General features: G+C 47.1%; 1 protein-coding gene across 1 annotated transcript; it reads left to right on the top strand.

Moving 5' to 3' along the window:
* Positions 1-1,195: 1,195 nt before the first annotated feature.
* LOC138251385 (uncharacterized) lies at positions 1,196-27,334 on the top strand. Its single transcript, XM_069205645.1, has 4 exons — positions 1,196-1,276; positions 18,710-18,795; positions 23,912-24,427; positions 26,346-27,334. The coding sequence occupies exons 2-4, from the start codon at positions 18,750-18,752 to the stop codon at positions 26,864-26,866; spliced, it is 1,083 nt and encodes a 360-aa protein (XP_069061746.1). The 5' UTR covers positions 1,196-1,276; positions 18,710-18,749; the 3' UTR covers positions 26,867-27,334.
* Positions 27,335-27,720: the final 386 nt, after the last annotated feature.

The raw sequence follows: 27,720 nt of genomic DNA, 5'->3' as shown, positions 1-27,720 counted from the left end.
TTCCAAGAACATTGGCTGTGACATTCCTGCAGCCAAGCCCACAGTCACCCGGAAAGAACCTGATGCCACGAAATGGAGCACTCATAGTACCTGCACAAGAGGGGGAATTACTGTGGTGCAACAGATAGCGGGTAGCAGATCAGGCTCCAATTGTGCACATAGCTTTGTGATTGTGGCCCTGTCCAGATGATAGGTGAGTATGATGTGCCTGTCCTCCAGTGTAGAGAAGGCCACAAGGGGTCATATTTTCAAACACCATGCACCGCCAGTGCGCCGTTTTTTATGATGCTCCAGTGGGGCATAGCACAGGGGGGCATACAATGGGTGTTGCGGTGGGTGTTCCCATGCAACTCCCATGAGTTTCAACACAATTCCAGGTTTACAAGGATCTGTAAACCTGGGAATGCATCAAAACTGTACTCCTCCCCAGAGGAGGTGCAATGAGGAGAAATATCTTTATTTCTCCTCATCATTCCCGCTTTCCATGTGTACTGCAATATGCAGCACACATAGAAAGATGAACATGCCTTTGGGGTTTGTTTTTGTGCAGAAAGGTGCCCCTTTCTGCACAAAAACAATCCAGCTAATAATGCAGACACCCTTACACCATGGTGCAAGGATGCTTGAGTTGGTGCTAGGCAGCAAATTGTGCCCAAGTGCAGGGGAAAGGACAGAAATGCACTGTATCTTGTAAAGATGGTGCATTTTTGCCCTTTCAAATTGGCATAGGACAGCACAGCACAAAGAGTTGTGGAGCTGCCCCATGGCAATTCATTGTAAGTATGCCCCCTTTACGCACCGTTGCTTCACTTTGGGTGACTTTGCACTATTACAAAATCGTGATAAATCTGCCCCTGAAAGAGGGGATGCTGGTAGAGTTGATGGTGCAAGCGGTGTGTAGGTGTGAATTAGGATAAACCACATGGTTAGTAAGTGAAGAAGGTGAGACTGTGGCAAGAGACTTGTTTAGTATCTATCACCCCCCCCAGTGTTTGTTTGATAAACTGTTTGATAAGCTGCATTTTTATGAATCAATGTCACATATTTATTTTGTTTACCTGTTCATTTGTATCTCTACCATGCCCTTGTTGATTTATTCCTCGTTCGGGGAGTGGTTATCGTGCAGTAGTACATCCCACCTTCTGCCTCCTCATACTTCTGCATTCCAGGCTCTTTAAAAGAAGAGTTTCTGCGCCCAGAGGCAGGCACTGTGCAGAGGGATCCTTCGTGCATAGAGAGAAGCATCTGTCCCTGCTGTGACCTCTGCAGACACCAGGTAAGGGACAAGAACTGTGCAGGGACCCAGGCCAGCGCCCCTGATGCAGGGACTGACCCAGGGCACTACCTGATGCAACGCACCGGCCCTGACTGAGGTAACAAAGCGAACCAGGGACAGGCGTGACTCTTATCCTAGGGTTTATGTACCAAGCTGTTAACACCTGGAAACAGGGCTGAAGCTGTACTCAGAACGCAGATTGTTCATGATAAACTGTTTTGTTTCAAAACAGTACAGCTTTCTCTGTTTTGAAACGACTGAGCTCATCGTGGATTCTGTCTATTCACAAACTAAAAATGAAATCAGCTGTGACATTGAGCAGTCATCGAAAATAATACATTTCCACCCGTACTCCCTTGTCCCCCTAATCCAGCGAGTCAACGGTGTGGAAATGTGCACTTCAATGGACTTATTTTTTCCTGTTTTTATCTCCATCAAGAACAATCATTTTCAACACTGAGATAACTCTACGAAACAGGGACATTTCAACTACTCACCTATTTAGGGATATTTTCGCATGTTCATTTATGTTGAGAAACTGAATTTGGTACAACTATGGATTGAGAGTGAATAAACTAGAGAGGTAGTGAGTGAACGAGTGAATATCAGGGAATGCTGTTGCAATTAACAGGGACCTAGCCAGAGGGCAGCAGAGAGCTGTTCATGGTGACTGACACGTAAAGATGCAAGAGTGATTAGTAGAGTGTACTGTTACTGCATCATGATGGGGTGACATGCAAAGACACAAAGAGTGATTGATAGAGTGTATGGTTACTGCATGATGATGTGTTGTCATGCAAAGATACAATGGGTGATTAATAGAGTGTACTGTTACTGCATCATGATGTGGTGACATGTAGAGATGCAAGAGTGATTACTAGAGTGTATTGTTACTGCATCATGATGTGGTGACATGCAAAGACACAAAGGCCCTCATTATGACCCTGGCGGTCGGTGGAGGAGTGGCAGTATTACCGCCAACAGGCTGGCAGAAAAAAAAATTGAATTATGACCATGGCGGTTACCGCCATGTTCATCCGCCACTTCTCCATACCAAACGCCAGGGCGGAGACGACCGCTGGGCTGGAGACTGCGGTCTCCACCCGCGGCCGTCACAAGACCGTGGCAGTATCGCGACCCTGCTGACCGTCATGAATTTCGTGGGGTTGGGAACCGCCATGTAATCCATGGCGGTAAGCACTATCAGTGCCAGGGAATTCCTTCCCTGGCACTGATAGGGGTCTCCCCCATCCCCCACCCCCACCCCAGAGTCCTCCCCCCACGCCCCTCACCCCCCTGCCACCCCCAAAAGGTGTCAGGATCCCCCTCCCCTACCCCCAACATTGAAACACACCCCCACCCTACATGCATACAGACACCACCAACACACATACCAACAAGCATGCCAACAGACACACACATAGTCACCCACGCACACATACATACAGACATACAAACAGACATACATGCACACATTTGCTAACACACAACACCCCCGTATGCATACACGCACTCACACACCCCCTCTACATATGCACACCCCCATGCACGCACACAACACCCCCACACCCCCCTCCCCTAACGGACGATCAACTTACCTGGTCCATTGACCCTCCGGGAAGGGACAGGATGAATGGGGGCTGCTCCGCCGCCAGCACGCCGTCTACACAACACCCCCACGGCGAATCATGGAATGTGATTCAGTGGGCGGTGTTCTGTTGACGGGGCGGTGGAGGTGGAGCAACCTCGACTTCCCCACCGACCGCCAGTATGGCTGCTCGCGGCTCTCCATCCGAAAAAGGACGGAGGGCTGCCAGCAATCATAATTCGCCGAGCGGAAAACCGCCTGCACTGGCGGTCTTCAGCACGGCGGTTCCTCGGCGGTCTTTGAAAAAGACCGACGGGGTCATAATGACCACCAAAGAGTGATTAATAGAGTGTACGGTTATTGCATGATGATGTGGTGACATGCAAAGACACAAAGAGTGATTACACAGAATGTACTGTCACTGCATAATGTTGTGGTGACATGAAAAAAAACAAAGAGTGATTAGTAGAGTGTACTGTTACTGCAGCATGATGTGGTGACATGCAAAGACACAAAGAGTGATTAGTAGAGTCTACTGTTAATGCATCATGATGTGGTGACATGCAAAGACACACAGAGTGATTTGTAGAGTCTACTATTACTGCATCATGATGTGGTGACATGCAAAAACACAAAGAGTGATTTGTAGAGTGTAGTGTTACTGCATCATGGTGTGGTGACATGCAAAGACAGAAATAGTTATTTGTAGAGTTTAGTGTTAATGCAGCATGATGTGGTGACATGTAAAGGATCACAAAGAGGGATTAATAGAGGGTATTGTTACTGTATCATGATGTGGTGACATGCAAAGCCACAAAGAGGGATTAATAGAGTGTACTGTTACTGCATCATGATGCAGTGACATCCAAAGACACAAAGATGGATTCATAGAGTGTACTGCTACTGCATCATGATGCGTGACATGCAAAGATACAAGAGTGATTAATAGTGTGTACTATTACTGCATCATGATGTGGTGACATGCAAAGAGCGATTAATAGAGGGTACTGTTACTGCTCATGATGTGGTGACATGCAAAGTCACAAGACTGATTAAGAAAGGGTAGTGTTACTGCATCATGATGTGCTGATATATAAGGATACAATAGTGATTAATAGAGGGTAGCATTTCTGCATCATGGTGTGGTGAAATGCAAAGATACAAAGAGGGATTAATAGAGGGTAGTGTTACTGCATCATGATGTGGTGACATGCAAAGACACAAAAAGTGATTAATAGAGGGTAGTATTGCTGCATCATGAAGTGATGATGTGTAAGGATACAATAATAATTAATAGAGGGTAGTATTGCTGCATCATGAAGTGATGATATGTAAGGATACAATAATGATTAATAGAGGGTAGTGTTACTGCATGATGGTGTGGTGGCATGCAACGATACAATGTGTGATTAATAGAGTGTACCTTTACATCATCATGGTGTGGTGACATGCAAAGATACAAGAGTGATTTATACAGTGTAGTGTTACTGCACCATGTTGTGGTGACATAAAACGATACAAGACTTATTTATAGAGTGTACTGTTACTGCATCACAATGTGATGACATTTAAAAATACAAAGATTGATTAATATAGTGTACTCTTACTGCATCATGATGTGGTGACATGCAAAGATACAAAGAGTGATTAACAGAGGGTAATGTTACTGCATCACGGTGTGGTGACATGTAAAGATACAATGAGTGATTAATAGAGTGTACTGTTACTGCATCATGATGTGGTGACATACAAACTTACAAGAGTGATGTATATGGTGTAGCGCTACTGCATCATGCTGTGGTGACATCCAAAGATATAAGAATGATTTATAGAGTGTATTGTTACTGCATCATGGTGTGATGACATTTAAAGATATAAAGAGGCATTAATTGAGTGTACTGTTACTGCACCATGATGTGATGTGGTGACATTCAAAGATACTAAGAGTGATTAGCAGAGGGTAGTATTACTGCATCATTTTGTGGTGACATGCAAAGATACAAGGGTGATTATTAGAGTGTACTGGTATTGCATAATGATGTGGTGACATGCATAAATACAAACAGTGATTAATAGAGCGTAGTGTTACTGCATCCTGAAGTGGTGACATGGAAAGTTACAAAGAGTGATTAAAAGAGGGTAATGTTACAGCATCATTATGTGGTGACATGCAATGATTCAAAGAGTGATTTATAGAGGGTAGTGTTACTGCATCATGATGTGATGACATTTAAAGATACAATAGTTATTAATAGAAGGTAGTGTTACTGCATCATGGTGTGGTGACATACAAAGATACAATGAGTGATTAATAGAGTATGGTGCTACTGCATTATGTTATGGCGACATGCAAAGATACAAATAGGGATTCATAGAGTATACCGTTAATGCATCCTGATGTGGTGACTTTCAAAGATGCAAAGAGTGATTTATAGAGGGTAGTGTTACTGCATCATGATGTGATGGCATGTAGAGATGGAAAATGTGATTAATAGAGGGTGTTGTTACTGCATCATGATGTGGTCACATGTAAAGATACAAAGAGTGATTAATAGGGTTTAGTAAAACTGCATCATGTTGTAGTGACATGCAAAGATGCAAAGAGTTATTATTAGAGGGTACTGTTACTGCGTCATAATGTGATGACAGTCAAAGATACAAAGAGTGTTGGAAAGTGGATTATTGATAGGGGCAGGAAGGTACCTGCACTTAGCAATAGGCCACAAACCTCCACTAGGTCCAGTCAAGGTCTAAATAAATTAATCCTGGAAGTCTGGGGCTCCTGAGCTTTTCAGCAGGACGAACCTGCAAGTCAGTCAAGGTCGCTGTTAACGTTGGTCGGCTTGACTCTCGACGGCGAGTCGGTCCACTTATGGAGATTTTTTATAAAGTGTCTCCAAAGTTCTCCAAACTTCTTCCAGGAGTACTTTTAAGGTACTTTAGGAGTCCACAACTCAAAAAGGTTTCAGAAGCTCTGAGTTGCTTCTTGAGGGTTAGGTCTCCAACTCCCAGAATGCACCTGGCCGAAATCCAAAAATGACCACTGGCCACTAGTCAGCTGGCCTATTTTTGCAAGAATTGTTGCAGGGAACTCTAGGTGGTTCCTTTCTACCTGTCGCTCACAGGGAGTTCCATCTTGAAATCTTAGAAGTCAGGCAAAGTCCTTTTTTTGGTGAAGCCCAAAGTGTGCAGCTGGTGCAGTCCTTCTTAGTGCAGTGTCCAGGTGCAGGCCAGGGGTCCAGCAGGGCAATCCTTATTCTTCTTGTCTTTTTTCAGTAGGGATCTGAAGTATGGGGCAGCTGTGCCAGCTTTATCCTTGTTACTGGGGTGGGGTGGAAAGCAGGGGGTTGCTCCTATCTAATCATGTGTAAGCCACCACCCTGTGAGGTTATAACTTCCTGGGAAGTGTGGCAGAAATCAATCCCAGTGAGCAACATTTTCCAAAAATCCAAGATGGCAAAAATTCAATCTTAGAGGTTAGGTCTGGCTGAGGCCACCCATTGGTGTGTCTAAATTTACCCTAACAAACCTCTTTCCAACCCTCTCTTATTCTAATCAGGGGGCACTTGGCTCTCTGGGTTTGCAGGAAATGGGGGAGGTCCAATTGCTGGTCCAAATGCCCTTCCCTCCTTTGAAGTACAGTTTGGCTGCTCTCCCCCATCCTGTTCTACCATCTGCTGGGGCAGTTCTCCTCCCACCAGATGCTTTCTTTGTTTCAACCCAGGCCACTTCACACTTCATCAAGGCAGCCTGGATCAGGCTGCCAGAGGCTGACCAATCAGAGAAGGGAACTACAAGGCTGAAGTTGGTATCTTTTAGCAAGAGTTCTAGAAGTAATTTCCGGGGTAAATTATATTAAATTCAACAGTGGCAAGTTGTTGGATTTATTATAACATTAAGGCCCTCATTTTAACCCTGGCGGTGACCGCCAAGGTTATTGTGGTGGTAGTACCGCCAACAGGCTGGCAGTACTGCCAGCCATATCATGACCGTGGTGCTTCCGCCACGGTCATACCGCCGGGACCGCCTGGCTACCGACATGACGGTCCCGGCAGTTGTAATCTACCAGGGCAGCGCTGCAAGCAGCGCTGCCCTGGGGATTACGACTCCCCTTACCACCAGCCTGTCGAAGGCTGGTGGTAATAGGACTCTGGGGTTAGGGGAATGTGCGACAGGTGCTGCTGCACCCCACGCACCACAACATTGGAGCCCGCTCGAAATCGAGCCGGCTTCAATGTTGTAGTGACATTCCCGCTGGGCCAGTGGGGCAATGCTGTGTCCGACCGCAACCCCAGCGGAAAGGTCAAGATAGGGAGGCAGACATACCGCCAGCACTGGCAGTATTCTGTCCCCCGCGGCTTCAGCGGTCTTGAGGAAAGACCGCCGAAGTCAAAATGAGGGCCTAAGTCTGATACCAAACTTTTGATATTTAGCTCCATCCTATGGACATTAAGGCCCTCATTACGACACTGGCGGTCGGTGATCAAGTGGCGGTAATACCGCCAACAGGCTGGTGGTAGCAACCAACAAATTATGACCATGGCGGAAAGACCCACGAAAGACAGCCAATGTACCAGACCGACTGCCATGGTGGTAACAACAGACACCACGGCGGTAGCCGCCCACAGCCAGGCAGAAGTCAAACTTCCTCCCACCATATTATGATAACAAAAATCCGCCACCTTTTCCGGGGTGGTATCAACAACAGCAAAAGCCTGGTGGAAGCTGAGCTCTGAAGTGAAAGGACTCACCTTTGGAGACACAGGGAAGAACCACACCACAATGGAGCCTGAACTGCATGTGTTCCCAATTATATTCTACGTCCTGTTCCACCATGAACACCAACGCCGGCGAAGACGACGACGGTGAGTACAGCCGCCTAGCACACAATGGGAGGGGGGAGGAAAAAGAGAGTGACACACACACCCACAACACACACCCCATACACACACACACACACCCAGATGCACATGAAAACAAGTTAACCCCCCAAAATCCGGTGAAAAATGCAAGGACAAAAAGAATTTACCAAAGTGAATGTATAAGAACAACACAGTAGAAATAATAAGTTAGGCAATGTAAAAGCTATATACAAATGTACAGAACAAGGGACACAGCCCAGTCCTCATGAAGCGTGGGTCACATGGCCACAGGCCAAAGTCCAAGGTCCCACTTGTCACCTGCATCCACATGGAGAGAACACTGCAGGGGCATCAGCTGGTAAATAGGCAGGTACCCCAGTGGGAGGGGAGGGGAGCACCTCAGCTAGGAGATGAAACAAGACCACTGGTTCTGGAGGGCGCTACATGCCCTGTGCTATGTCCTGGGGAGATGCAAGGCCACTGTCTCAGGAGTGGGTGACTTGCCCACTGTTTCTGGAGGGGGAACATGCCCTGTGCTTGGTCCTGGAGAGTGATGTACCACAGTCTCTGGAGTGGGTGACTTGCCCACTGGTTCTGGAGGGGGCAACATGCCCTGTGCTTTTTCCTGGGGAATGATAGGCCACACTCTCTGGAGTGGGTGGTGACTTGCCCACTGGTTCTGTTAGGGGGCAACATGCCCTGTGCTTTGTCCTGGGGAGTGATAGGCCACAGTCTCTGGATTGGGTGACTTGCCCACTGATTCTGTTAGGGGGCAACATGCCCTGTGCTTTGTCCTGGGGAGATGCAAGGCCACAGTCTCTAGAGTGGGTGACTTGCCAGCTGGTTCTGGAAGGGGCAACATGCCCAGTGCTTGGTCCTGGGGAGTGACGTACCACAGTCTCTGGAGTGGGTGTCTTGCCCACTGGTTCTGGAGGGGGCAAAATACCCTGTGCTTGGTCCTGGGGAGATGCAAGGCCACAGTCTCTAGAGTGGGTGACTTGCCAGCTGGTTCTGGAAGGGGCAACATGCCCAGTGCTTGGTCCTGGGGAGTGATGTACCACAGTCTCTGGAGTGGGTGACTTGCCCACTGGTTCTGGAGGGGGGAAAATATCCTGTGCTTGGTCCTGGGGAGATGCAAGGTAACAGTCTCTGAAGTGGGTAACTTGCCCACTGGTTCTGGAGGAGGCAACATGCCCTGTGTCTTGTCCTGGGGAGATGCAAGGCCACAGTCTCTGGAGTGGGTGACTTGCCCACTGGTGCTGGAGGGGGAATATGCCCTGTGCTTGGGACTGGGGAGTGATGTACCACAGTCTCTGGAGTGGGTGACTTGCCCACTGGTTTTGGAAGGGGCAACATGCCCTGTGCTTTGTCCTGGGAAGTGATATGCCACAGCCTCTGGAGTGGGTGACTTGCCCACTGGTTCTGGAGGGGGCTACATGCTCTGTGCTTGGTCTTGGGGAGTGATAGGCCACAGTCTCTGGAATGGGTGACTTGCCCACTGGTTCTGGAGGGGGCAACATGCCCTGTGCTTGGTCCTGGGGAGTGATCGGCCACAGTCTCTGGAATGGGTGACTTGCCCACTGGTTCTGGAGGGGGCAACATGCCCTGTGCTTGGTCCTGGGGAGTGATCGGCCACAGTCTCTCAAGTGGGTAAATAGCCCACTGGTGCTGGAGTGGACAGGCTGCACGGCAGGCCATGGGCACAGGATTGCTTGTCGTTCGCTGGCGGCTGCACTGTGTTGGTGGTGATGGGAGGCTCCTGCACATCGCGTGCACCATCAGATGAATGCACTGTGGTGATGCTGCTGGTGGGGGAGACTACTGCACACTCCCTGCACCCTCGGGTGGATGCACAACCATGCTCGGTGGTGGGGGCTCTGTTGCAGCTGCTGGCCCAGGCTCCTTGACCCTCTTGCCTGCAGGTACAGGCTCCTTGCCCCTCCTGCCTGCAGGTGCAGGCACCTTGGTCTTCCTGCCTGCAGGTGCAGGCTCCTTGGTCTTCCTGCCTGCTGGTGCAGGCTCCTTGGACATCCTGCCTGCTGGTGCAGGCTCATTGGTCTTCCTGTCTGCTGGTGCAGGCTCCTTCCCCTTCAGTACATGTGGCCTGGATTCCTTTCCACAACGCATGGTTGCAGATTGAACTGGGCCCGTGGACTGTGTGGCTGAGGTGCTTGGCTGGATTTGTGATACCCTAGCCATACTTGCAGGAATGGGGAGGGGTAGGAAAGAGGTCAATGGTGGATAGAAACAGTTTTTTAGGGACTTTGGGGCAGGAAGACGGAGAAGGAATGGGAGTGGAGGATGAGGGAGCTGTTGTTGGAGGTGTCTGTCTGCTGGATTTGGGTGCAGGTGCATGGGCTGGATGCTGTTGTGAGGTGGATGGCTGTTGTGTGTCTGAGTGCTTGCGTTTGTGTACTTTAGGATGGTGGGACAGACACAGTGGGAGAGGACACAGGGGACGTGTGCATGGATGTTGTGGAGGTATCTGCCATTGAGGTGTGTGTTCTGCTTGGTGTAGTGATGATGCTGGTAGTGGATGATGATGTAGTGCATGCAGGTGTGAGTGTGGACAGGACTAGGTGAGAGGAGGAGGAAGAGGGTAAGACAGTGGAAATAGTGGATGGTGTTGTGTCTGCAACTGGATGGTGTTTGTGTGAGTGCCTGTGGGATGAAGTGTGGCGCTTGTGTTTGCCTGTGACACTCTTGTGTGTTGTCTTGTGTGCATGCTCATCTGTATGTGTGCCTGGGATGGGTTGGGGTTGAGGAGAATGGGACTGGGAAGTGGAAGCTGGAGGGGGGACGGTAGAAACAGGGACAATGGCTGTCATCAGAGAGGAGGCCAGAGCCTGGATCGATCTCTGTTGGGCCGCCAATCCAGTGTGAATGCCCTCCAGGAATGCATTAGATTGTTGCATCTCAGCTCCCAGCCCCTGGATGGCATTCACAATGGTTGACTGCCCTACAGAGATGGATCTCAGGAGGTCAATAGCCTCCTCTCTCAGGGCAGCAGGGCTAACTGGGGCAGGGCCTTAGGTGCCTGGGGCGAAGGAAATGCCCACCCTCCTGGGTGAGCGGGCACGGACAACTCGCTGAGGGGCTGCTGGGAGTGCAGTGCTGGTACAGGGGTGGCGGCTGTACCTATAGCTGGGGTGGTCACCGAAGTGTCGGCCACCACCCGGGGGTTGCATCGGAGTAGGTATCAGAGTCCATATTGTTCCCTCCAGCCTCCGCCGTGGTGTTCCCCTCGCCCTCCGTCCCACTGGTGCCCTCAGCATTATTGGACTCTGCCTCCTGGGTCCTGTGGGATGCAGCTCCCTTCATCGCTGGTGCCTCTGCTCCTCCGCCAGATGATGCTAATGCACATAAGGACAGGATGACAAAACAAGAAAGGGGGAGAGAGACAAAGGATACACTGGGTCAATGGCTGCACTAACACCACAGTTGGCTTATACAGCACCCTCACACACAGGGAACAGGCCTACGCACTATGCATATTGCTAGCCCCCAAGGCATAAGGAGGGGCACACACCGCCAACTGCAGCACACCTGGGATCCACGCAGCCCTGGCCAGTAGTGGATGCCTACGAGCTAGGTAGCAGGATTATCACTTCAGAACCCTAGCCACCAGGCGACCTACACTGCAATGTCAGGCCTGGCCTAGGGGCACCCACTGACACACATCCACCACCCGGATACCACCTTACCATAAGTAAGTTGTAATGATGGGCACTGTACTCACCCCCTTGTGGCGGATGTGATGCCCTCAAGCGCCCATCCAGCTCTGGGTAGGCCACCACCAGTATGTGGGCTATCAGGGTGTCAAGGTTCGACGGGCACCCCTTCCTCGCTGGGAGGCCATCCCCAGCTGGTCCGTCTTCCGTGCCCAGCATCTCAGGTCCTCCCACTGTTTGCAACAGTGGGTGCTCTGCCTCCCCTAGACCCCCAGGGTCCGCACCTCCTTGGCAATGGCATGCCACATACCCTTCTTTTGATGGGGGCTGACCTGCAAAGGCAAAACACACAGGGAAATACCATTAGACAACAAGTCTAGCCTGTTACACATATGGCTCACCATACCCATTTCCATCAACATTGGCACACACATAGCACAGCACACATTCTGAACGCCGCAAAGAGGACATCCACCCACCCCCCTTACACGTGGCCTTCACACACGCCCCTCCATGCATTCATGCCACATGCATCGTGCCCACAGTGTACTCACCTGTTGGTCTGGTGGCCCATACAGCAGTCCGTCTTGGGGTAGGACCCCATCCACCAGTGTCTCCAGTACCTCCGAAGTGAAGGCTGGGGCCCTTTCCCCAGTCACACGGGCCATGGTCGGTTCCAGACACAGGTCACAGCAACACATGCAGTGTAGGTCCTCTCCTATGGAAGGTCATGTAGCAAGTGAGAATTCAGATAGAAAATGGCGTTCACGTCCGCGGCGGTGCATACCGTCAACACCGGCGTAGATCACCATTGGCTACTGTACCACATAGGGCCCAATGTTAACCAATGAGGAATTGTACGGCGTTTCCAGACCGCCTCCCGCAACAGCGCACAACGTCAGCGGAATTACCTCACTTCGACCTGTCCCTCCACACACGATAGGCGGACACCATTTCAGGGGAGGGGACAGGCCTCTGGAATAATGCTGCACATACTGGACAAATCACACTGACCCATAACATGTTCAAAGTATGCTAATTACTGTCTGTCTCCATTGTTCAGGTTGTGACCGGCTCCTCACTCTTGTGTACCCAAGTTTCCTACCGCTGCGGCTGAATAGGAGATGCCAACATACCCCCATGTACAGACCCCTGGTGGACTTGGCAACACTGGAGGACAGGCACATTATCCTCACCTATAGACTTGATAGGGCCACAATCGCAGAGCTGTGTGCCCAATAGGAGCCCGACCTGCTATCTGCTATCCGTCACCCCACAGGGATCCCCCCTCTTATGCAAGCTATCAGTTCTCCATTTCCTGGCAACTGGTTCCTTCCAAGTGACAGTGGGCTTGGCAGCTGGAATGTCACAGCCAATGGTCTCAAACATGCTGACAAGGGTTGTCTGCCCTGATTAAACACATGTGCAACTACATTGTTTTCCCCCAGGATGAGGATTTGGCCACAGTGAAGGCCACGTTTAATGCAATGGGACATATCCCCAACATAATTGGGGCGATTGATGGTACACAATGAACTGGTGTTCATGAATCATAAGAGTTTCCACTCCATGAATGTTCAGATGGTGTGCTTGGCAGACCAGTACATCTCCCACGTCAACCATGTCAATGCTAAGTATCCTGGGTCTGTGCATGATGCCTTTATCCTGAGGAATAGCAGCATCCCAAATGTGATGGCCCAACTACAGAGGCACAGGGTGTAGCTAATAGGTGAGCCTTGGTTCCCACCCAGTATATGTTGGTGTATGGGTGTGGTGTGGGCGATATAGGATGCTTGGTTGTCCCTCAATAATTGCAGGTGACTGTGGTTACCCAAACCTTTCATGGCTGCTGACCCCTGTGAGGAATGCCAGGACAAGGGCAGAAGAACATTATAATGAGGCACATGGTGAACCAGAAGGATCATAGAATGGACCTTTGGCCTCCTGAAGGCCAGGTTATAGTGCCTCCATCTAACAGGTGGGTCCCTATGCTACTCACCCAAGAAGGTCTTCCAGATAGTAGTGACATGCTGCATGTTGCACAACCTCGCCCTCAGACGCCATGTCCCTTTTCTGCAGGAGGAAGAGACTGGAGATGCCCCTGTGGCAGCGGTGCACCCTGTGGACAGTGAGGATGAGGAGGCAGAGGATAAGGATGAGGACAACAGATCATCTGTGATCAGACAATACTTCCAATGACACATAGGTAGGACAGTATAACTTTACATTTCAATGACTTTGGTTGTAATCTGTGTGGCAATGGCATGCTGATATTTTCCACTTCTATTCCCACTTGCTGTTCCCTCTGGCAATTCATTTTGCAGATGTTGGTGACCTGACATATACTCCTGGTGTGATCACTACAGCCAGCTACAGGTCATTATTCTGTGCTAATTCTATTTACAGTTGATTTGCAATAGTTGTACCTGTTAATATCAATACATATTTGAAATACATGACATACTCAACATCGATTTTGATCCAAGGGTGTTTATTGAAGTGCTAACATAAGGGGGTAAAGGCAATGGGATAGGGTGATGATGGAGGAAAGTCCAGGGTATTGTTCCAGTCTGTTTGTAGCACAGGTGCAGTGTCCGTGGGGACATAGGAAGGGGAGCAATGGCAGTTCAAGGTGGACAGGGGAGTGGGACACAAAGGTGACAATCAGGAGAGTCTCATTTCCTGGTGGGGTCTTGGCAAGTGTCTCTGGCTTCTGTCTGGATCACAGGGAACATTTGCACGGTGGTTCACCTTCTGCAGGGGGAGGGTTGCTGGTGGCCTGTGAGTCTTGTGGCGGGGCCTCCTGGCCACTAGTGGCAGCGGAGGTAGAAGACTTTTCAGATGTCTGGCTAGTGGCAGGGGCCCGCTGGTGTGCTGTTGCCTCCCTTATAATTTTGGCCATGTCTGCCAGCACCCCTGCTATGGAGATCAGGGTGTTGTTGATGGCCTGCAAGTCCTCCCTGATCCCCTGGTACTGTCCCTCCTGCAGCCCATTGTGTCCTGGGAATGTTGGTAGGCTCCCAGGATCTCAGTGAGTGCCTCCTGGAGAGTCAGTTCCCTGGGCCTGTCTTCCCCCTGGCACACAGCTGTCCTCCCAGTGTCCCTGTTGGCCTGTGCCTCTGTCCCCTGAACCGTGTGCCCACTCCCCAGCTCCCTGATTGTCTTGTGTGTGAGGTGTGGCCTGGGGTCCCTGTAGAGGTGGACACACTGCTAATTGACGTGTCCTGGGGACAGAGGTGTGGGTACGCTGGGTGGTTGCTGTGGTGGTGTTTCCTGATGGGGGAGGCTCTGTGGTGGTGTGTGAGTGGGCCTGGGTAACCGGCTGTCCAGTGGTCCCTGATGGACCAGGTAGGTCATCCAGATCCTGAAGACCAGAGTTGCTGTGATCACTGTGGGCCTCTTCAGTTGGGGACTGGATAGTGCTGGCACCTCCTCTCCAGTGACATTGGCTGGGGTACCTGTGGGGATGTAAATGATGTGTTTGGTTTATGTGTCTGACATATTGTACATCCGTGGCTTCCCCTCTATGGTTGGATTTGCCCTACTAGCTTTCACTTGTGTATGTTAGCATATGGTGGGATTGTTAGCTCTCTCTGCTATGCATGCTTTAGTGATGAGTGTCTATGCAGGGCTGTGAGGGGTGTCCATGCATTGGTAGTGCATGCAGGGCTTGGCATTGGGATGGGTGAGATGTGATGGTGGAGTGTGTGGGATGTAGTGGAGTGATGGGAGTGAGGGTGAGGGTATGTGATGGCATGCAGGAAGGGTGGTAAAAAAGTTGAAAGTTGACTTACCAGAGTCCAGTCCTCCTCCGACTCCGGCCAGGCCCTCAGGATGTAGAATTGCCAAGACTTGCTCCTCCCATGCTGTGAGTTGTGGGGGAGGAGGTAGGGGTCCACCGCCAGTCCTCTGTACAGCGAGCTGGTGTCTTGCTGCTATGGAATGTACCTTCCCCTGTAGGTCATGCCGCCTCTTCCTGAAATCATCCCTTTTTCTGGGGTGCGGTCCCACAGCTTTGACCCTGTCCACGATTCTCCACCATAGCTCCATCTTCCTAGCTATAGATATTTGCTGCACCTGTGCTCCAAATAGCTATGGCTTTACACTGACAATTTCCTCCACCATGACCCTTAGCTCCTTCTCTGTGAAACAGGGATGTCTTTGTGATGTGTGTTGGTGAGGGTGTGTTGGGTAATGTGTTGGGGTGTGTGATGTGGAGTGCGTGAGTGGTGTATTGGTGTGAGTAATGTGTGGCTCTAGTTGTGTCAGTGATCTTGGTGTCTGTCAATGAATTGTAGTTGTAAAGGGTTGTGGGTAATGTGTGTTATATAGTGGTCTGGGTGTGGTGTGTGTATGGGTGTCAGGTGTGTTGTTTGAATTGTCCAATGTGGTGTTGTTTTGTCTGTGGGTGTCCATAGTGAGCGCAGCGGTATGTACCGCCAATGGTTTACCGCCATTGAATGTCCGCCGTGGTGATTGGTGGGTCATAATGTGGTGGGCGTTGTTCTGTTGGCGTAATGGTGTGGGTTTTGATACCGCCACTTTATCACTGACCTTTGGTCTGGCGGATTTGTGTGTGTGGCTGAATTCTGTCGGATTGGTGTGTGTTTGTCATAATATGGTGAACGGATTTCCGCTGCGGTGGTAAGTTAGCCATGTTAGCCTATGGAGCCCTTTCACTACAATAGGGAAAAACACTTTAGCTATTTTTCGCTCCTCAGGGCTTATGGGCCAGATGTAGGTAGATATGATTTTGCGACTCGGAAATTGCGAGTCGGAGCAACTCGCAATTTACGAGTGGCAAAATCATATGCAGAATGGTGTCCATGACACCATCTGCGAATCGCAAGGGGGTCGCAAAGACCCACCTCATTAATATTAATGAGGTGGGTCGCAATTTGCGACCCCCTTGTGATTCCCTGCACTCACAGGGATGGTGGCCTGCTGGAGACAGCAGACCTCCATGTCTGTGACTGCTTTTTTAATAAAGCAGGGTTTTTTTGTTGTTGTATTGCAGCCCGTTTTCCTTAAAGGAAAACGAGTTGCAATACAAAAGAAAAAATTAAACCATTTGGTTTAATTTTTTCAGAGTAGGCAGTGGTCCATTGGACCACTGCCTGCTCTTAAAAAATATTTATGCGACATTCACAAAGGGGAAGGGGTCCCATTGGGACCCCTTCCCTTTTGCGAATGAGTTAGCACCCACTTGACATGGGTGCTAACTGCGAACTGCTTTGCGACAGCGTTCGCGGTCACAAAGCAATTCTGCATCGCGGTGCGAATCGCAAATAGGAAGGGAACACCCCTTCCTATTTGTGCGTTGCATTCCCATTTTGCAAGTCGGTACCGACTCGCAAAATGGGAATGTGCATCGCAATGCCTGTTTTGCATGGCGCAAACTGCGAATTTCGCAGTTTGCGCCATGCAAAACGGTTGCTACATCTGGCCCTGTATAACATATTGTATAAAGTCTCTGCTTATAGTTGCACTGCACCCAACCCTGGGGACAATTAGGGCATACCTTAGGGGTGACCCATATTAATAAATAAGGTATCATAAGACTTTGGAAGTACTTTTAATTCCAAAGTCGAATTTGGGGTTAACTTTAACCTAAAAGCAGCCAGCAAGGCAGGCCTGCTTTTAAAATGACACACACAATGACACACCACAGCAGTGCACCTAGGGGTGTACCATCTATGCTGTGTCCTTAAAACTACATGCCCTTCCATATACTGGAGACTTATCATTTGGTTTGTACAGACAATTAGCCTAATTTGCATGCAATTTGACACAGAACACTGGCCCTTGGACTGTTTAGCAGTGCCCAAGGCACTGTCTGAGTCAGAAAAAACACCAGTATCAGCTAAAAATGGGGGCAAAAACTGAGGAGCCTTCTCCAATCAGCCCAATTTAATAGAGTGTACCTTTACTGCATCAACATGGTGACATGGTGACATGCAAGGAATATATATGACCCCAAATTACCCTTTCCATTTGCACTGCTTGCATTTGAATAAATATATATGTGTGTATATATATATATATATATATATATATATTTGGGGTCAACGCGTTTCGGGTTTATGCCTTCGACTAGACCATATATATATAGTGCAATCCTCCTGTGCTCTGCTTATGGCCTCACATATTACATCATTCATGACTTGTTCTATGACATCATTGATAACATCACTGATGCCATCTGAAATGACATCATTTACAACAACACTGTGTATGGCGTGGGTGCTAGTTATAGTGACTTACGTTTACTATAATTGGTGAAATTGAGTTATTTTTATAGATTAAAATGTCACATTTAAGCTGACATCTTCAACTAACTATAACACCAATTTAAACTTTGTTTTTCAGTGTAAAAAAAAGAATATATATATATATATATATATATATATATATATATATATATATATATATATATATATATATATATATATATATATATAAATATAATCCGAAATAGATGCTAGGTCATGCCTTGCATTAAAGTATATATGCATGCACACATCATTTCATATATTTATATATAATAGTTCATTGTGTTTTTACATACATACACCATTTGACTTTTAAAGTAAAGTAAAATCTTCAGTGTGGTCTCTTATTACATCCCATCTCAGATGATCTGGTTACTCACTTTTGGCATGGTGAACTAAAATATAAAGCCCCTTACTCCAACATTGCGTCATTTTTTTTAATGCAGCGGTGGTGCATTGCATTGCCCCACAGTGTGCCACATTTACAAACTGGTGCAATGGGATCATTGTGCCAGTTTGTAAAGCCTTGTGTAACATTATACCTGTGCCAGGTATAATGTATGCAAGGTATGCATTCTCCCATTGAAAGCCATGCAGAACTGATGCAGTGAAACCTACAATATTTCACTGTGTCATTCTGCACCTTGAGAGCATCACTTTTTTAATGCCTGCTTAGAGCAGGTATTAAACTGACGCAGGGATTTTTTGAATGGGGGCCTCCTGACATTGCTGTAGGAGCATCATTTTTTATGCTATTCCAGCAATATGTCATTTTAGTGCCACAGATGCATCAGAATTTCTGACACATCTGTGGACACTGTGTGCCATGGAGCCCTGTATAGTTAATACAGCGCTGGCATGGCATAGTTTGAGGGACACAGGGCAGTGCAAGAAATCTGCTGCATCAATGGCGATGCATCAAATTCTTGTAAATAAGCTCTAAATATTCTTAGTGCTGTAGCACTCCAAACTTCCTCCTGAGATGCCACTGCTTGAATTGAAGACCACATGGAGAGCAATCATTTATTAATGTTTTTCAGGGGCCAGGATTCTTACAGCTGAGTGAAGCAAAGCAAATGCATGGATTCCACACAGCTCTGCTCCTTTCTTCTAACCATCATCACAGGTTAGTGACTTCACATTTCAGATGTCACAGAAATATGCATAAGTACACTATGAAGTTTCACCTATGGGTATTAAATTGCAGGTAATTCATCAAGTATGGCCAAGCCAGATGGATAGTCTAACTCTATGTAGCATGGACCCACCCAAGGCTCCACCCAACCACTCTTTCTACATATCTGCACTCTTGTGTATCCACCGTAACTCATGTTCTCGCATTTGTTTATCATAAAATGATTAATTTAATAATTGAAAAAAGACCTGAGCCCAGATTGAAACTTGTTTGCGAATAATTTGCGTCACTTTTTTTTAGGCAAATTAGGCGCAAAACTAACTCCAAATGTTTACTTTGGCACTAGACCCGTCTAGCGCCATAGTTTTGGAGGTAAAGTCATTTTTTGCTAGCGGGAATGTACCTTGTGTCAATGAAATGCAAGGTAGGTGTTCCCAGGCAAAAAATGACGATATGGCCATAACGCCATATTTATCCCTCCCATGCTAAAATCAAGCATGGGGGGGAAGGGGACCTTAAATAATGGTGCTAAGCTTGCTTAGCGCCATTATTTAACTCCTGGGTCAGGGCAGGAGTTAGGGGACCTATGGGCCTATTTTCATGGTAGAACACCATGAAAATAGAATAAGCCCACAGGTGCCCTCCCCAGGCCCCAGGGACACCCCACCCACACCAGAGGGACAGCGGAGGATGGGGGACCCCATCCCAGGTAAGTATAGGAAATTAGAGGTAAGTATTTTGTTGTTGTTTTTTTGAAGTGCCATTGGGTGCACTGAAATGGGCCCCCCTACATTGTTCAGGGTGCAATGGCCATGCCCAGGGGACCCTTGTCCCCTGTGCTGGCCATTGGGGTGGTGGGCATGAGTCCAGTCTTTTCTAAGACAGGAGTCATGTGGTATGGTAGGTTTAGCATCAAGAAATGACATAGGCTGGTTAGAGTCATTTTTTTTGTACTCTAACCAGCCTAACGTAATTTTTTGGTGAAAAAACCCCTTCCCCCATACCGCCACCCCCACCCGGCTAACGTAATTTGCTTGACGTTAGCCAACCCTTAGCGCCGGCTTGCGCAATTCCATAAATATGGCGCCCGGCTGGCACTCTAAAATGGCGCAAGCCGGCGCTATACTTTTTTTGAAAAAGTATAAATATGGGCCCTGATGTGTAGAATTTGGTCATATATAAGGGCCTGTAAAATGGTCAGTGTTAAATGCACTGGTTTGATTCACAAAAAAGTATGTTCAGAGGTTTATTATTTATCTTCAACATTCTTTAAAAAGTACATTTCACAAACATTCCTAGTAGTACACCTGTAGCGCTGTAGCTGTCAAGTATTTCCTGGCATTCTACTGTGTATTCTACACAACATATTCTCTGGGCTGGTATTTGCCCAGAGCATAATCATAGACAGTTTCGACTTATACACTAGACATAAGGAGCTGATCCTCAAATGTATATATTTTTTTTCTTTTTTTTTTTCTTCATGAGAAAATTATTTTTCCCCCACTGGGAAATCATTTTTTCCCAATCGACAAATCCCTTCCCCTCCCTCTCCTTTAAGTTTGGATGTCATCAGTTCTCCTTACCGCTCTGGAAGGTGAGTTTCACCACCTCTTTGTCGAGAATCTGGAACACCCACACCTAGCGCTCACAATCTCTTCACAGTTCCTTGAAGAACAGGACAAAAGAGTTCTTATTAGCTAGTCCATTCGGCATGAATGGGGATCAAGAGGTCTATGTAGCCTCACCTTTAAATACTGGGGGCATACTTACAATTTTTTGGCGCAGAGCAGTGCCACAAGCCTTTGTGCTGCGCTGCCCTGCATCTAAGGAAAAAGGCAGGAATGTGCCGTATCTACAAGATATCCTGCATTCTTGTCCACCCCCATGGCGCTGGTGCACAATTGGCTGTTATATGCCATTGCAGGCACCCTTCCACTATGGTGCAAGGGCATCTGTGTTTTTAGATATGATTGTTTTTGTGCAGGAAGGTCCACCTTCCTGCACAAAAATAATAAATGGAGGTGATTTCCTCTTACAAAGTGTGCTGCAGAATGCAGCGCACATAGAAAGTGGAAAAAAAGAGAAATATTGGTATTTTGCCTTGTCGTGCCTACCTTACACCACCCCTGGCGAGGAGTGGGCTTTGGACGCATTCCCAGGTTTATAGCATGTTGTAAATCTAGGGATGTGTCAAATGCCATGGGTGTTACGTGGGAATACCCACCATAACGCCCATGGCACACCTCCGTACCTCAGTGTGAGGCAACGTTGCCTCACTCTGTATCCACAAGCCCATGAAAAGCCATGCAGGTTGGCTTTACGTGGCCTTGCAGATATGACTCGGCAGTGTGTGCCACTGGCCCATCATTAAAGTGACGCTCCGGTGGTGGACAGGGCTTGCAAAAAGGCTCCTCAATTCTGGGTCCACTGTCATCTTCCACTGGAGCTGCTACATTGCAGTACATTACACTATGATTACACTAAGTTGCACTATTATTACACTAGCTTACAATAGGATGCTCCGCAGGTGGCATTCTGTTTTTCAGTACCTCATTCTTTTGTCTTTCAGGTACAGTTACTGATGCTCAATGCATATTTTTGTATGTGTTTTATTTCCGTCTATATGTCTCAGTGTTATATGAAGTGATGATCAATGTTTATATTTCTGTCTTTCATTTTGGCTACATTCTTATTTTTAATCTACCTGGAACCGCATGTGTTTTACTTTAGTGTGCCTCTCTATATGCAGTGCATCACATGAGGTACTCTGTTGTCGACAACAATGTGATTCATGCGGTATAAAAAGTTAAAATAAAAATAATAAAATGTTTATGAGTAGCCAGGTCAATAGAAAACTAAGGACATAATGCACTTGTAATGAGGTGGACAGGGTATCCCTCACATCCGCCAAACTCTAAATCAGTCCCTGGGCTGTACCACACCGCAGAACTGTCTCAAAGAAAGGAATTACACATCACATCGTTATCCTCATTATAGAAATGGATACCAAGCCCAAAGGGGCTCCCAACTTCCCAGAGTCATGCTACCCAAACAAACTCATCTGTTTCCCTATTAACAAGACACCCTCCCTTCTTCAGGGGCGGCCCTTCCGTTATGGCGGAAGAGCATCACCAGACTGCTGAAAGGCAGCAGAAATATAAAATGGTAATAAAACTATTGTATTATCATTTTTTTTTTGGCTTCCTCCTCTGCCAATCTGCCAAGTGGAGGGCGGGGCCATCCTCTTCACTGGGGGGGGAAAGAGTATTGTGCGCTCTAAGTGCACATGTCGTCCTTGGCCGGCCAAACCAAATGGGCACTTAGAACTCTCCATCTGGGCTGTGTTGCACAGCCCGAGTGAAGAACCAGTGCAGGCTCCCAGTCCCCAACTGAGCTGCATTTCAGCCCGCTCAGACCAATAATCCAAGCACTGATTACATGCTGGGTAGCATCATGAGAGACACATCTAAATTGGGTGGGAGAGATGGAGCAGAGAAGCACTGAGGAGGCGACGAACACTGAGGCGGCATGCGGCAGGTAAGTATTTTTTAAAAATGATTCCCACCCACTCGCACGAGCTCCCCCACGCGAGCCCTCCCATCCCACCAAGCATTATTGCAAATAGCCGCCGCTGCCCTCTTTATCAAAAATCTTAGATGATTCTGTCCATCAGTGCTGCATCACAGGCATCTGTTAGCAGATGCTGCAGGTGCAACCACTGCCCACAATCTTGACACCTGGATAACAAACAGAACCCACTCCACCATCCATTTACCCTCTTTGTCTGCTCCATTTAGAGGGCACTTTACAAGTGTATTGAATGTATTTTCTGTTATTTGGGATTAGGCTCACAATTAATTAAAGCAGGCTTTGGCTTAGAATATGAGAATACAGTGACACTGTGCCCAGGTTAACAAGAAGAGTAATATTCAGATTTCTGAGGATTTTACATGTAGATGCATGGGGCTGCACTGTTCATTTCCAACTTTCATTTCTAGGGTCATACCTGCAAACATTAATAATTTAGGAGGTAGGCTACAGTTGTTACAACATACTACAGCCTACCAATGAATGAATTGATCCTACTGCGTTTGTGGAATTCATATAGTTTTATGGTTAGGGGGGTCCAACAAGTCCATGGGCAAGAGAAAATGACCACTAAGCATGTAGAAATTACCATCTTTTGCATGGTGTACACCCAGGTGTTTTCCTTAACTGATTTTGCTGGCTGTCGACCTCTGTGCACTTTACCTCTGCTTACCAGAAAAGTGTCTCTGCTCCTCATTTCAACATGATTAAATTAGTATAATCCAACTAGTATATTTAACCTATTTGCAATTCCCTGCTTTGGAGGCTGATTTGCATTAGATTCCAGCTGCAGCTTAACACTGAATTTTGTGAGAAAACTGCTCCCGGAGCAGGAGACAAGGTTTGGGAGGGAGCTGCCCGAGAACTGATTCAAAGTGATCATAGAGAAGGGGTTACTTATTTCCCTGGTCACACTTTTGTGGTTGGCACACAGGCTCTGCAAAAGGGGACAAAGGCACTGTGGGATGGATTGGAAGTGCTCAAAAGTGGATAGGGTAACCCTGGGGAAATGTAACCCATTGTAAGGGATGGGAAGGGGCACCCACACTCACTAGCTGCTGCAGGCATAAATGTGGTAACCCCAGTACCCTCCTCAGAATACATGTGGTCGACATTCTGTTTAAGCTACAGGGACACAACAAGTTGCAAGAGGCCTTTTCTGCAACTAACTAGGTGACCAGTGATAACTGGCCCTGCCCTGCACACTGCTGGTGCTCTTTGCCGGAGTGAGTCTTCATCCCTTGGTGTCTGTATAAGAGAAATAGCAACCCTTTCACTGGGGCTGACTGGACCCGTCTGAGTAATAGCTGCCAGTTTCCTCATCCAGATGGACCCCCTGTATTTCCAGCACTGTTTTGAAGTCAGAACAGGTTTAGGTCCAGTTAGTTGTGAAATATGATAACATTGTAAAGTAGTACATAATATTCTGACATCCTCCCTATCTAGATATATTGCAAAACATTCCTGACTCCTTCTGAAGAGGTCTCTAACCTTTATTCTTGTCTACTCCCTCTTTAAGGTCCAGTTTTTCTGTTTCCTAGTCACACTTCGGCTCTTGTTCCTGTCACAGAAGAGAGTTATAAACAGGCTATTCTACCGCCCTTCCTCGATGGCTTGAATTCTTTGAAGTCTGTTGCTGAAGCCTTGCAATCCAGCACTGACCTCATGCAAGGCATTCCAAACAATGTTGGCCAGCTCCTGGAGTCATCCCTGAAGCATTTGTCAGAGGCAGAGATATCGTCCAAGACACAAGTGAGCACATTGAATGCAAATGTGGAAGAGAGCTTGAGCAAGATAAAGAAGATGAAGGATGACCAGAAGGTGCAAGAAGCTCAGCAACAAGGCCTTAGCTTGCAACTCTCTGGATTGCAAAAGCAGGAGTCCCTCACCAAACAACAAATAGAAGCAGCACAGCAAGCTGTCAACAATGCAAATGATGCTCTAAACAGAGCCTTTCAAGCAAAGCGAAATGCTGAGCACGAGCGAAATGTCGGCATTGGGCTATGCTTTATTCCAATAATTGGACCAATAATAGGTATACATTGCTCTTTGCTCGTATTGAACATCACCAAAGAAATAACACATGCACATGTATACTGACAGAGTCCCAAACAACACTCAGATGAACACCTGGGCTGCACTTAGAGGTCGGCAGATGGGTTACTCCGTCACATATGTGACAGAGAACCTATCAGACATAGGGCCTGACTTAGATCTCGGCTGACGGGTTACTCTGTCACGACAGTAACCGATATCCCATCTGCTGAAATCAGACAGGATATCCATCACCATTGCGATGGAGTAACCCTTCCCCTGAGATAGAAATCAGGTCCTAAATGACAAGTGCATTATATCCAATGGCACTTATAAAACAGCGGGCAGGATAGCTGTCACCCTCCTGCACAAAAACAGTCCATAGAGGCATAGTTCTCTTCCGCATGTGCTGCGGAATGGAGCACAAATGGAAAGTGGAAATAATGATGATAAATAAAGATATATATCCTTGTTATGCCTCCCTAGGGAAGGCATAGCATTTTGATGCATTCCCAGGTTTACTAGCTTTAGTAAAGCTGTGAATGCGTCATTATCGATAGGTGGATGCATGGGAACTCCACCCATGGAATTCCTCCTAGCTGCAAATCTAACGTAATGCAACATAAGCAGTTGCCTTTCGTTACTTCACTTTACAATGCCATGCAGGGCAGCACAAATCACCCCTTGCACGGCTTTGTAAATATTACTGAAGTCCTTGCATTGTCCTTGCATCACCTTGCATGACACAAGTACAATGCGAATCTGGGCCCTCATCTCTAACACTCACACATACACACATTAAAACTAGAGGACATTCACATAAGCACACCACTCTCACATATATGCTCACATAAAGAGGCACGGCTACAAAGACATAGAAATACTCACACAAACTCTCACACATGCACGCACACACACACACACACACATACACTGGACAAATACCAACACTCTTGGGCCAAGAGTCTGAAAGCTGTCAGACAACGTAGCTCAGAGCCAAAAATGCTGCGCTGTGTTGCCTGACAAGGAGAGAGCAGGAGAGCACCATATTCACATAGATATTGCTCTGTCCTCCCCCTTTCCAAGCGCCAGTGCTGTTTAGTGAAAAACCTTTTTCTATTTTGTGTGTGCGCTGTAAGTGCAGAACACATGCAAATTCAGAAAAACACAGAGACATGAAAACATTTCTCGGTTTAGCGCCTGCTTTTCAGCTGCATTGATTTTTGGTGCTGAACCCTGTGTGCTAACCCTAATGCTAGTGAATAGTGTTGAGCATCAAAAAACATAGGTGGTTGCATGGGAACGTCCATGTACCACCCATGTAACTCCCATTGATGCAAAGACATTCAAAGCGGCATTCCTTGCTGCTTTGCATTACTTTTCCATACAAACCAACGCAAATACCTATTTGCATTGGTTTGTTAATCCCCAAAGAGGTTAGCATCAGTTGAGCATTAAAAAAGTAATGCTAACCTGATGCAAAAACGTTGTGAATCTGGGCCTAGGTGTGACTACAGAAAGACACAGATGTTCCCACAAGTTATGTTTCACTCACTTAGACATAGACATATGTTAAAATATAATTCTGGCCATGTCAAGTTGAGACTAAAATTAATACCACATGGTACATCTGCATGTGCACACATGAAAACACGCTAGCTTATGTCATGAGCATGCTTTTACTGTGGCTTCAGGTTAATTGTAACATCTTTTGAATTGTTTTGAAAATATTGTGTTTTTTTTCTAAATAACAACTGATAGCATGTGAATCTAGTAGCCAAACATAACGTTCCTCTAAGAATATTTTTCAAAGCCAGATTGTCAATGTTTTCAATCATACGCTTTGTCCACCTTTAAGTGCATGATCTGAATAATCACATAATCTAATATTAATGTAGTCTTTTTTCTGTTTCTATTAGGTGCTATAGCGATCACTAAGGCGAATGAAGCTATGCGTAATGCTGAATATGCAATTGCAGAGGCTACGCGAAGTTTGAACACACAGAAGAATGCTGTGAACATGTACACATCACAGTGTCAGTCCTGCAGGCAGACAATCAGCTCTATTGAACATACCATTGCAGCTAACTGCGCACAAATCCAAGCCATCCAGGAGGGCATAGGCCGGGAAAGTGCACTGCAACAAAAGCTGTCAAACTTCCTCATCCCAGTTAGAAAATGCACCACTTTGCTGAGCACCTTGGCTGGCAGGACCCGTACGGCCAACATTTTGCTGGAGTTCAGTGAGATGGTTGATGCTCTGCTGCCAGTCCTGGAAGAAATCGTAGTGATTGTTCGCCCCCTGATTGGAAAAAGTAGCGAGTACCAGCTTCTGATCACTGCTAGATTGCCAACCATTATAGAAAAGTTGGAAGAGGCAAACTCTAGGGTGAAGGTGGCTACAGCTCCCAAAAACAGTGCAATTAATGCTTTTCTCTAAGTCCCACTCTTTTGTGTGTCAACCTATGTATCATGTTTCTTTTCTTACATTTCTCTAAGCCAGGGGTCTCCAACCTTTTCTGTAATGAGAGCCCGTTCCATTCAAACAAGCTCGTGGAGAGCTACTAGTAGTGCAATAGTGTCCACATTAGACAAGATTACATTAGTGGACATCATATGCATTGTTACTACCACAGTGCATCAGGCATGGTTGCTAGCAGTAACGTAATAAAGGCTCTCCCCATAGGGAATGCTTCTACATAGATAATACTCAACAGCCAGAGCTGCAATGCATCTGTTACCAAGGTAATAACATTTGTGAAAAGTCTCCCTAATTATCTATCACTCATGATTTGTCACTCAAACATCAACTCTACATATATTTTGAAAACGTATCCATTTTTCTTCAAATGTCTGGCTTATGAGTTCTGAAAATAAACACATTTTCATCTTGAATACACAACTACAACTGTGGTATATGCATATTAATTCAACTAAGCAAAAGCTTCTAATTTGCACACAGGAGAGCTACTCACAGGTGGCTGAAGAGCTACCAGTAGCTCACGAGCTCGTTAGAGAAGCCTGCACTAGGCTATATCCTTGGGTGGAGCCCTCACACCCCTCAGGCTACTCTCAATAATTGTTAATGTCCCATTCCCTGACCAGGTCCTCTGGCCTAGAGATGGAATAAAATGAAGCACTGCATCATCCCCCTCCTCGACGCACAGATTCCACACTACAAAGAAATGTGGCATTTCGTCAACCTCATCTTCATTGTAAGAATCCAGAGATCAAGCTGCACATCGACAACGCTATGGCCCTGATTTAGATGTTGGCGGACAGGATACTCTGTCA

Source organism: Pleurodeles waltl, chromosome 1_2 (assembly GCF_031143425.1).
Source record: "Pleurodeles waltl isolate 20211129_DDA chromosome 1_2, aPleWal1.hap1.20221129, whole genome shotgun sequence".
In the NCBI taxonomy this organism is placed as follows: domain Eukaryota; kingdom Metazoa; phylum Chordata; class Amphibia; order Caudata; family Salamandridae; genus Pleurodeles; species Pleurodeles waltl.
This window is presented reverse-complemented; position numbering and strand designations above follow the sequence as displayed.